The sequence below is a fragment of the Chiloscyllium plagiosum genome, chromosome 27 (assembly GCF_004010195.1).
Source record: "Chiloscyllium plagiosum isolate BGI_BamShark_2017 chromosome 27, ASM401019v2, whole genome shotgun sequence".
In the NCBI taxonomy this organism is placed as follows: domain Eukaryota; kingdom Metazoa; phylum Chordata; class Chondrichthyes; order Orectolobiformes; family Hemiscylliidae; genus Chiloscyllium; species Chiloscyllium plagiosum.
In genome coordinates, this window is record NC_057736.1 from 35,884,999 (window position 1) to 35,897,236 (window position 12,238).

General features: G+C 37.8%; 1 protein-coding gene across 3 annotated transcripts in view; it reads left to right on the forward strand.

Annotated features, from left to right (window-relative positions):
* LOC122563731 overlaps positions 1-5,215 on the forward strand; it is a 73,746-nt gene extending 68,531 nt beyond the window's left edge. For all 3 annotated transcript variants that reach the window (XM_043717878.1, XM_043717877.1, XM_043717879.1), the window contains exon 9: positions 1,680-5,215. In XM_043717878.1, the coding sequence (XP_043573813.1) occupies positions 1,680-1,737 (58 nt within the window). In that variant the 3' untranslated portion in view covers positions 1,738-5,215. The remainder of the gene's footprint in view (positions 1-1,679) is intronic.
* Positions 5,216-12,238: the final 7,023 nt, after the last annotated feature.

Below are 12,238 nucleotides of genomic sequence, written 5' to 3' on the forward strand. Positions count from 1 at the left end.
TTGTTAAACTGAATGATCAATTTTAAACATCATGCACGGTTTCTTTACATAAACACTGAATTTAGAATGATTTGAAAATTTGTTTATTTTTATGTCCTTTACTCAGTATATGTTACTTTTTAACTCCTGTGTTTATTTTGTCTCTCATTAAGACCATGTCCAGTCATTTCTTTCCTATGTTCTAATCAATCTCCCTAACTTTCCTTTATGATGTTTTTTCCTATCTCCTCTCTCCCTCTCTCTGCTGCAGTTCTCTAACACTTAGCTTATTTATCACTATGATCTTAAAACTTCAATAAGTTATGATCATAGATAAAACAGATAACCATAGAAGAAGAAAAATGTTAGAGATGCAGTTGTGGCTTCTTGCAGAGTTTCCCAGATCTTTTTCTTCTGATTCCCTCAATGCAAGAGTGCAAATAATTCATAGTCTTTAAATGAGACATGTTGGTCTTTAGAATTTTGTTTGGTGCATGAGGAAGCAGAAATGTTCAACTTGTGAAAGGTGTATCTCTGCAGGCTAATTTATCAGCTTGAAAAGCTGTGGATTTATTATCAGTTTGTGCCCTCTGCTAATCTCATACGCATTGAAACAAAATCCGTTTGATCTGACCTGAGATAAACGAAACTGCATGCATTAGCAAACTGATATGAAAGTAGAAAATCGTGGAAATAGACAGCTGTCCCATCAGCAGATGTAAAAAGTAAAGATAGATTGTCTGACAGAAGCATTCTGTCATAATTCCTGTTGCTTGCAATAGTTTTAATGAAACGTACTAATTTGTCTTTACACTTTACAAATAGGTTTGATCGGTATGTTATTGACACGTAAAATAAAGCAAAATAGTTTGGATGCTCGAAATTTGAAATAAAACAGTAAGATCTGGAGAAATTGATCACTCAGAAGCAGTCATATTCGACTAGAAACATTAACTCTTTCTGTCTCCACAGATTCTGCCAGGCTGCTGAACATTTTCAATGCTTTCTGTGTTTAAAAGTGCTGTTTGCTGATGCAGATCTTTCTGATTAATGTGCAGCTGAAAAGTATAAACCTGAGGCAACTGAATTCCCCATTGCTTTGCTCCTTCCAGATCATGAGTTAACTCCCCTCACATGCACCGATTATGTGTACATCTTTGACAGAAATAGTTCCCGTTCGTACAGTTGCACAGAGGAAGGCGATATTTAGGTCCTCCTTCTAATATAGGCACCGGAAACTGCCTTCTAATTAGTCCTAATTTCGTGCTCTTTCACCTGAGCTCTCTAAAATTGCTTTTATTTTTCACGTACACAACCCCAAAAGTTGAACTATTATCTCAGTTGATTCTTTGGTTTGCCGTGCCTTCCTCTGCCTTTCATAGGTAACATAGATATATTGTCCTCAAGTGAATTATGTAAATTAATGAAATAACTAACCAGTCCCAATTTGTCTCTAATCAAGTCAGTACTAGTGTGACCTGGTAAAAACAATGACTGCAGATGCTGGAAACCAGATTCTGGATTAGTGGTGCTGGAGTGGTCCTTGGATGCTGCCTGAACTGCTGTGCTCTTCCAGCACCACTAATCCAGAAACTAGTGTGACCTGTTCTACTATCTGCAAATCTTGTTACATGTAAAGCTTTTTTAAAATTGAAACTTAATGTTCTGACCTATTACTGCCTTTGTTTTTGATCATACAGCAAGCCCAGTCAAGGAATTTTCATCAGTTTTAGCAAAGTATTGATGGTTCTCGAATAGCAAAGATTCCTTAAAGGGGAAGGCTTCCTGGATTTTGAGAAATCCAACCTGAACTTGTATTAACATCTGAAGTATTAATCGAAATTTAGTCTCTGTTCAGCTCAAGTACTGAATCCAGCAAACCAGATGTTCTACTGAAGAAGATTCCAAAACACAACTAATTCAATATTTTGGCTCCATTATTTGTTTATGACCAACAGTGAAGATATTTGTTTCAAATTCTGAATTACTATGACAAATGATACACTTTCTCCTCTGTTCATAAATGTACAGCTCCTAGATTTTATTTCCATTGTAAATTTCTGATATTTTAATAAAACTGTCTTTCAGGAAAACTTCACACGCAATATGTGGAGTGGATTTTGTCACATGCTTCTCCCTTTTAGACATTAAATGTAACCCATCACACAATGGCTTCTGCTAGAGACTGGTTGGATGGCATCCAAATCCAAAATTCCCAATGTACTGAGCCCTGACGACTGGATCTGGTCACTACCTCCTGCAAATAGAAACATCATCTTTTCCTTTACCCTGCCAAACTCTTTAATAATCTTGAAGAATTCTATTAAATCTTCTTAATATTTTCTTCTTGTTCAAACTGTTTTGATGGGTATAACTTCTCAGTTTTGTTATCAAGTACATCTTTCCTCCTATGACTCTCTATCCTTTTTTATAATACAGAAACCACAACTGCTCCCTCCAATTGCAGTCTAACCAAGGTGCTTTACAAATTTAATACAACTGCTCTGCCTTTCAGTTTTATTTCTTGAGAAACAAGCATCAAGTGCTAGGTTTTGTTTGATTATCGTCTTATTATCCTTAATCATTAAATCTCGCTATTTGGTTAACTGAGTTCCCAGATACCTCTGCCCCCTGTATCTTATTTAGAAATCTTTTTTGCGAGATTGTTTTGCGCTTTTATTCTTTCTACCAAGAGGTAGTGGCTCACAGTGTGTCATGGGTTATAACAGGTGTTTTTAATTTGTAATGAATTAATGTTAAAGGAGTGTGTTCAATGTAAGCATTACACATACGCATATATTTGTGTGCATTTGTATTTAGCATTTTCAAAGATTGCATGAAAACAGGTTATTTTTGAACTGAGGCATGTAAGCCATACTTAAAGGAATACATGTATTTTTGAATGACACATAATATTTTATGGCAAAATAAATTTAATTCCTGCTGTCATCATTTGATGAAACACCGGGAAGTAAGTTTTTGATTTTGTGTGAATGTAAAACAAATGGCACCAACATCAACAGCTCATTTTATGTTGCAGGAATTGTTTAACATTTACCTTGCTATCAATAGAAATAAAAATTGTGAGACGTGTAAATGGGTTGAAAACAGAAAATGCTGGGAATATTTGACAGGGAGGCATCACCTATACAGAGCCAAGCAGAATTAGACCTGAGGAAAGATCTCAGATCTGAATTGTTGGGTTGAATTTTCCTGTCAGCGTCAGGGTTGTTTCCATATTGTGCCATCACTTGTATCTTGACATCAGCATCCAGCCATGCTTAAGCTGATGGGAAATCTAAAGGAAGAGCAGCAGGGGGTCCCATCCAGCTTGCTCATCCACCATTCAATAAGATCATCACTGATCTGTTTGTGATCTGAATTGCATGTTTTTGTTCCCCTCTTACCTCTCTCGTCAACTAAAAATCTCTCTAACTCATCCTTGAATCTAATCAGTGGCCAGGCCTGCACCACAGAATCTGGGAGAGAATCTCAAAGTATCACCATACTCTGAGAGAAGAAATTGTTCCTCACCTTCATGGGAGACCCATAGATGTAGATTCCATCATGAGAGGAAACATTGTCCCTGCAGTCCTTCTTAGAATCTTATGTTTCTACAGGTTGACCTTTCATTCTTCGAAACCCCAGTGAGTGTAGACCCAATCTGCTCCTTCCTTCATCTCAGGAGTCAGCCTAATGAAAATTCTCTGAACTGCTTCCAATGCAATACAACCCTCCTTAAATAAAGTGTGATCTCTCTGATGCTCTGTACAGTTATAGCAAACTTCCTTATATTGATGCTCCATCCAGCTTTTAACAGGGGCAACTTTCTAGTTGCCTGCTTGATTATTTGGACTCTACTTTTTTTGTGATTCATATACAAGGACTTCCAGATCATTTTGTACTGCAGCATTTTGCAATCTATTTCAATAATATTCTGCCTTCCTATTCTTCCTCCCAAAGTGCACAATCCCACATTTTATCACATTGTATATCCATTTGCCAATTTTTTGCCCCTTTTTACACAAGTATATCCCTTTGCAGACTCTAGCCTTCTCACAATTTGTTTTTCTATCTGTCTGCACTGGTAATAATTTGTGAAGTACACTATTCAGCTCATTGAGCCTGCTCAACCATTCAATGATCCAATAATCTTTAACTACACTTTTCTGCCTTTTAGCAATAATCCTTGATTATCGTACTGATCGACAATAACAATAAGCATCTCAAATTGCCACTCTCAGAGAGCACCATGCAGAAAATATTGGCTTCAAACTTGATAGCAGTGGGATTCAAGCCTTTAACTTGATAGAGACTTATATTCATTTGGATGTAATACCACCTTTAATACCACCATCTTCTCTGGTGAGATTTGAACATGTGCCATCAGAGAATCAGTCTTGATTTCTGGATCACTAGACCATCATTTCCCCTCAATTTGGCCATGATGCTGTCTGTCTGTTCACTCAAGTCATCAGTGTAGATTGTAAACAGTTGAGATGCCCGTACTGAGGCTGTGCAAAAATTTACCCCCTAATAATCACCAATTGATCTCTCCTCTCTGTTTCCTGTTAGTTATCCAATTCCCTATTCAAGCTAATATATCAACCAAACACCAAAAGTTTTATCTTGTGCAATAATCTTTCATGTGGCACCTTGTAAAATGTCTTATAGAATCCCAAATACACTGTATTTACCTGTTCTCCTTTATTCATCCAAAGTTTGGAACATCCTCAAAAAACCTTTTCAAACAAATTTCCCCTTCACAAAACCACGTAGGCTCTGTCCGATTGTATTATAATTTTCTGAATGTCCTGCTGCCACTTCAAGAATAATAAATTCTAGAAATGCCTAATGATCGATGTCCAATTCACTGTCCAATTATGGGCAGTAGGCAGAAAAGAAATTCAGGAAACTGACTCTGAAAACCTGCAGAATTGGTTGACCAGCCATCACAGATGTCACCGGACTGGCTGAGTATTTCCAGTATTGAATTCAGATGTACATCATCCTCAATAATTTGTTTTTGTGAAACAAGTTGCCAATTTACTATCACGGGATTTATACTATTACACAAAGTTTGGACCTGTACTCTGACATGAACCAGTCCAAATGGTAGCAACAATATCCCAGACCTCTTCAATATCTATGCCTTCAGTGTTCAGACCACTACCATTCCTTATATTTCTTAAAATGTTACCCAATGTAAGGTCCCAATTTTGTTAGCATTATTTAAAAGGCAGCTGGAAATGTGTTGGAAAGGTTCCTGAAGAAGGGCTTATGCCCGAAACGTCGATTCTCCTGTTCCCTGGATGCTGCCTGACCTGCTGCGCTTTTCCAGCAACACATTTCCAACTCTGATTTCCAGCATCTGCAGACCTCACTTTCTCCTTATTTAAAAGGCACACTTGTCAAAATCGACAATAAACCATTTTGCACAAGTAGCTTTTTGAAATTTGAGCATATAATCTTGGTTGGCATTCCAGAGGAATACTGAAAGAGTGCTGTACTGTCAGGGGTGCAGTGTTTCGAGTGAAATGTTAAACTGAATCCAGTATTTGCCCTCTCAAGTGGATATAAAACATCCCTTGGCACCATTTTAAGCAACAGCAGGTGACGTTCTATCTGGTGTTCTTAACAGAATCACTGAAGTAGGTGAACTGGTCATTAATATTTGCTGTTTGTGGGATCTTGCTGTGCACAAAGTTAGCTGTGGCATCTCTAGCATTACAACAATTGCTACATTTTAAGAATATTTCATTAGTCATAAAGCTTCTTGGAAAGTCCTGACGTCATGAAATGACTGAAAGCATTGCAAATTCTTCCATTCTTTAATTAGTCACTAGGACTTCCGCATTTTAAAGGTGTCTTGGCGTTCAGTCCATGTTGTAAACTTGGAAACAATAGAAATAGAGTAGTTTTATATTTCTTTCTTTTTATGGGGTAGCCTGTGGATAGTATATAATCAAGATGTTTAGACAAGCATTTCATTAAGAACTGTATTAAAACTCTGCAATAAACAAAGCTTCACATGGTTTCACTGATTCATTTCCATTTGACATGTTGTACTGAACTTTAAATAGATCACCAGCTTTTCATGCAGAAAGATTAATAGAATCATGAAGATGCTTGAAGAATAACAAAGCTAATTGTCAGGAATATCCAGAAAGCATTATACAGTCCTGATTTTCATCTGCAACTGTGGAGAGTTCTCTTTGCGTTACAAACCATGTTTTAGAAAAATATCAGCAGAGATATATAAACAAAGGTTCCATCTGTGGTTTCCAGAAAGGTGGCAAAAAAAAACAAGGTAACAGATTGTGGAGATAAGGGGAGATCAAAGATGTAGTTTGATCAGAAATGTGTTTTTCCCAACTCTGAGATCCTAGTCAAATCCAAAACGGAAAATCCCAATAAATTAAAAAAAAACAAGAGGTACATTTAAATAGGTCAAGTACCTGTCAGAGTTGAAATAATGCATAGGAGCATCTCCCACAATTGAGAAAAGTGATAGGCACAAATTTGATTGTTTACCTGACACAGCTCATTATTAATCCTTCAAACAGAACTCCACCAACAACCTAGAAACACACACACCAAAAGAAATGTTGCTAAGCCTGATATTGCTCAGTGGTAGGCTCTTCTGTTACTGTTCCTAGTTATTTGTTGTTGCTTTTTGGGATGATGGATCAATGTTCAACCTGTGTGTACATAATTTAGGGAAAAAAAATGTACTTTTCACAATTACTTTCAAGAATAGATAGGAAAAACATTGTCTTTAGGACTCTAGGAGCATTAAGAGTGATAGTAAGCCCTTCAGCCCCTTGAATCTCTTTTTGCTATTCGGCTAAATCATGGCTGATCTGTATCTCAAACTCCATTTACCATCACTTCTCTACATGACGTGATATGCTACCTAACAAAATTCTACCTTGACTCTAATGTTCAAAGAGTTGATAAATTATACAACTAATACAAATTGCATAGGATAAATCTAACTATTCATTACTTGGTCCTACCCAGACTCCAAGAGAACCTGTGTCCCCAGGGATCTTGTGGATTAAGTGTAACCAGTTTGGGGATTACAGGTAGGTCAGTCAGGGTACAGTGGAGCTATCAGTCAAGGGGGTGAATCAGTTTGTTCTGTAATGACACAATGGAGGGAATGAGAATGATGGAAGTGGATGAGAAAGCAGATACTGGCGATGAAGGAGCAGCTAATGGTGAGGTATCCCGAGTGAGTGATTGGTGGAGTAGCAGATAGTGAAGGGGACTGTCAGAGAATACAGCAGAATATAATAGATTTGAGAATTGGGCAGAGAAATGGCAGATGGAGTTCAATCCACGGATATGTGTGGTGATGCATTTTGAAAGATCCAATTCAAGAGCGAACTATACGGTAAGTATAAAGATGTGCAGGTGAATTGGCCATGCTAAATTGCCCATAGCAATAGGTGCATTAGTCAGAGGGTAGTGGGTTTGGGTGGGTTACTCTTCAGAGGGTCGGTGTGGACTGGTTGGACCGAAGGGCCTGTTTCCATACCGTAGGGAATCTAATCAAATCTAAAAATGGAAACGCCCTGGGGAAAACTGATGTACAGAGAGATATGGGTGTTCAGGTCCATTGTACTCTGAAGGTGTCAACACAGGTCGATAGAGTGGTCAAGAGACATACAGCATGCTTTCATTCATCAGACAGGGTATTCAGTACTAGAGTTAGCATGTCATGTTATAGTTGTATAAGACTTTGGTTCGACTACTTTTGGAATATTGCGTACAGTTCTGGTTGCCACATTACCAAAAGGATGTGGATGCTTTGGAGAGGGTGTAGAAGAGGTACATCAGGATTTTGTCTGGTATGGAGGGTGTTAGCTATGAAGACAGGTTGAGTATATTAGGATTATTTTCATTGGAAAGACAGAGTTTGAGAGGGGACCTTATTGAGATCTACAAAATCATGACAGGTATAGACAGGATGGATAGCAAGAAGCTTTTTCCCCAGAGTGGGGGACTCAATTACTAGGGATCATGAGTTCAAGGTGAGGGGGAAATGTTTAAGGGAGATATGCATGGAAGGTTCTTTACGCAGAGGAGTTCCTACATCAATGTCACACCCACACCAACTACTTTAAGTGCCTGTTTAAAGTTCAGAGCTGCCAGCACAGTAAACTTATTAAAATGGCCTTTAGCTTTTAAAAAATGTTTTTACATTTTTCACTTTATATTACCTTTGCCTGGCTCTATGGAAGGCACTCCAGCCACTGTGCTGGAGTTTGGGACAAACTTTCAGGAGAATCCACACATTCCCAAGAACCTCACAATCTCTCGTTTTGTTGTGGGAGAAGGAAACTGCACTGCTGTTTCTACTTTTACAGACCTGGGCAGCTCTTATTCTTGATCCACTACATATCCTGCAGAGGTCCTCTCAGTCACTCTTCGTTAAATTGACCATTAAGGGCAGCTGACTCTTCCTCCTGGTAGAGAACTTTGTCACTGTACACTAGGAGGCTGTCTAGGTACACTGTATAGTTACTCTACATCCAATCATCCAACTCTCAAAAGTGACAAGGGAATTTCAGAGACTGAAAGGCATGACACAACATTGATACAGAGAGATGTTTGGCTTGTGCACAAGCATAACTAGGGAGTTCCAGCATAACGTTCCTGAATTTCTATACAGACAGCCACTAATTTACATCTGCAGTCATGAGTCTGCTTTGATAATATACATGCTGGAATTAAAGTTCGATATATCCACAGTCAAGACTCAGAGTCAAAGACTCTTCCAGCAACTGAGATGGGCTTCAAATATGGTTTAAGAGGCATGAAAGCCCAATGTTTTGGCAGTGCAATCACTTCCATCTATGTGATTCCCTGACAAAGGCTTATGAGAGCCTGGCTGAAGGGTTCTCATGGCGAAGATCAAAAGTTTGCATAAGATAACTTGCTTTGAGCAGTAGCACACAGAACACCATGAATCCTGTTTGATGAGACTCTTCAATTGATAATGAGAAAATTCAGTCAAATTTGTTTTTAACCCTGTTTTGTTGGTGAAACTTATATTTTAGAGTTTTAACATTGCAGGATGATGGAATTTTTGATTGCTTTTTGAAGTATCAGGGAGATGCCAGAGCAGCTTCCCCCCAAAAATATACAAACCTATTCAGTACTTGGATGGTTTTTGGTCTTTTATTCAGCACTAAAAAGTGTTGAGGATTACAATGCAGGAGACATCTTGGAGACATTGTAAGTGATAAAAGATCAGATGGTTCGTAATTGTGGTGGGTGAAAAAGAAGTTAGAAGTCAGCTAGGACCGAAATTAAGTCCAAGACAACATATACTCTGTCTTCAAAATAAACAAAGAAACCAACTTTTAACTGAGTTAAGAAGAAAACTCAACATGCTTGTTGGAGAAAGATTTCTTTATCATTATGAAGGCATCTTTGAACAATTATTGAATTAACGATTGCTGGCTTTCTAACCTTTATTGGTGATGTATTTCCTTGCATCATGCGCATTCTTTGCTAATAATATTTACCATTTTTTTCAGAAACAAAGCGGGAGTCATCCTACACCTTTGGATGACTCCCTGTGTGGAGTTTGCACATTCTCCCCGTGTCTGCATGGGTTTCCTCCCGGTGCTCCGGTTTCCTCCCACAATCCAAAGATGTGCAGGTTAGGTGGATTGGCCATGGGAAATGCAGGGGGACAGGGACAGGGTAAGGAGGATGGGTTGAGGTGGAACGTTCTTCAGATGGTTGGTATGGACCTGATGAGCTGAATTGCCTGCTTCCACCCTGTAGGGATTCCATGATTCTACGTAAGATCAGTGAATATATCTTCTCAATCTACGTGTGGGACAGAGAAGTAGGGGTCTAGTATATTCAGTTGAAGGCATTTGGGCTATATCATAACAAACATGCAATAGCAAAATCTACAGCCTCTGTTGTCTCTATTGTGGTGCAAAAGGACTTGCAAACTCACCATCAGCTGGTGCAGAGTGTCACACAAAATCAAGAGTTGCTCCCTTCAGTTAATTAATCAGTCATTTCAACAACTTGATTAACAAAAACTGATCCTGAGCAGTTATGCATTTACATAACATTTAAAATCAATCAGCTATTGAGAAGTCATGTCGCTGACAGTGCTGCATCAATGAATAACAACTCTTCAAAACCTCATCATCCATGCCTTTGCTGTCTTAACTCAATGGGAGTTTGTGTTAGAGCAAAGCTCAACCTACCCGGAGGAATATTTCTCTTTAAAGCAGCAACACTTGAAATTGCAAAGCAATTATCATCAATAATTTCTGTACTGAATTTCAGTGAAATAATCTTGTACTTTTATTGGACACATGTCAAGGCCACCTGCAGTGATTCATCCATACCTCAGGGAAGAAATTGAAATGCTTTTCAGATGTTAGCTTAAATCAGGTAGACTGAGTCCTAACATGCATACTGTGCACTCCTGTTCACAATGTTACATATAAAATGACCAAACAATGAACACTACAATAGTGCAGTTGGGATGGTATTTGGAGCCACAAATTTTGATGGGCATTTGAATTGAATCTGATTACACACTCCTTCCAAAGTTGACACACATGCATCATCCACATGTCACCACTAGGTTGTGATGATGAGCAAGGGTGAGGTAACAACTTTGGTCCATAACTGAATCTGTGATCTTCCTGTTTTAAAATGTCTTTAGCAGGAAAGGTTAATTTATTAATCATGTCAATGGGTGTGCTATAATTCAAACACTCATTTTGAAACTATTTATTCTAAACTTTGACAAATAGAAAGAAAACATGATATATAAAATTAATTTTAAACCGGTCAACTGATTCTGTAATGTCACACACAAAATGTATCAATGTAGTCAGGTCTACATTTAAACAGAGTGGTTAGGAGTTGGAGAATAAATTATTCTATCACTATTCTCCAATGACAAGGAAACCTGACAAATATATATAATAAAAGCAAAATACTGTGATGCTGGAAATGTGAAACAGAGATAGAAAAAGTTGGAAATATTCAACAAGTCGAGTCGCGACAGTGGAGTGAAAAACACTCTGTTATGAGTCAACTAAAAGATAGAAATACAAACTGTTATGATCCCAGCTGATGGTATTCCTGGATATGTCAGATTGCAGAGTGAAACCTGGCTTGATAGTTTATATTTTTTTTTGCAATTTGATTTACTGTAGTAGTCAGTTATTGAATACATTCACACAAGGTTGCCAATGTATGTTCAGCAAAAGAATACAGGTTTATGACACTAAAGAAAAGAAATAAACAGATAAATGACAATTTGGAAAGACCTTATCACAAACAGTAAAAAGAAAGATTCAACCTTTTTTTCCCCACAATGTACCTTCCAGACACTAAAGCCCAATGAAATATCACTCAAATCTTTACTTTTTAATATCTTGTTTAACTAATAAGGTTACAAGTGTTACGTCTTGGTGACTTTTTACGCATTCAAATGTTCTTCTTTCCATCTCCCCCAAGATGTAGACATAGGGTGACTCACTGAATTCTAAGAAAAGCTCATGTTTTTTCCTGTCTTGCTTAAGAACACACTTAAGATTAATTTTGTGCTTTGATGCCCTGGAATCTGTCAAATTTACATTGTCCTTCTGCTGGTGTAGGTTTTTTCTTCTCAATTGTACAGGCTCCTGGGTTCTCCCTCTCTCTTTCTCTGGGTAGTCAAGCTCAAAACGTCAGCAATTAGCTCACCAGGTATCTGTTCAAATCATTAAGTTTTAAGTCACATGACTTCTTGGAAGCGCTGGTTTGACTCACTGTTTAAAGAAATTAATTTCTGAATCTTAAGAAAAACAAGTTACCTTCACAGACCTAAAGACCAAAAGCCAATTTACTTTTATTGTAGGATGAAAAGTCCCGGACAATAATAATGAATAATAATTATAACCCTTCAACACCACACCCATTTCTGCTTTTCCTCAGTTGTATTTGACTTGAAACATTAAATGGTTTTCCTATTGAAAGATACTGTTTGATCAACTGAGTACTCCCTGCATTTCATGTTTTTGATTTAAAATCTCAAATTCTTCTCTCTTTAACGAGTAACAATTCTTATATTCCAAAACTCTATTCAACTGTGACTCTTCCAATTTTGTGTTTTGTTTGCGGTGTGGTAAACTCAGCGTTTGACATGGAGATCAAACACATATGTTGAAGCAGATTGAGACAATCCCTGTGGAATATGTAAGGAGATAGCGACATAACCTGA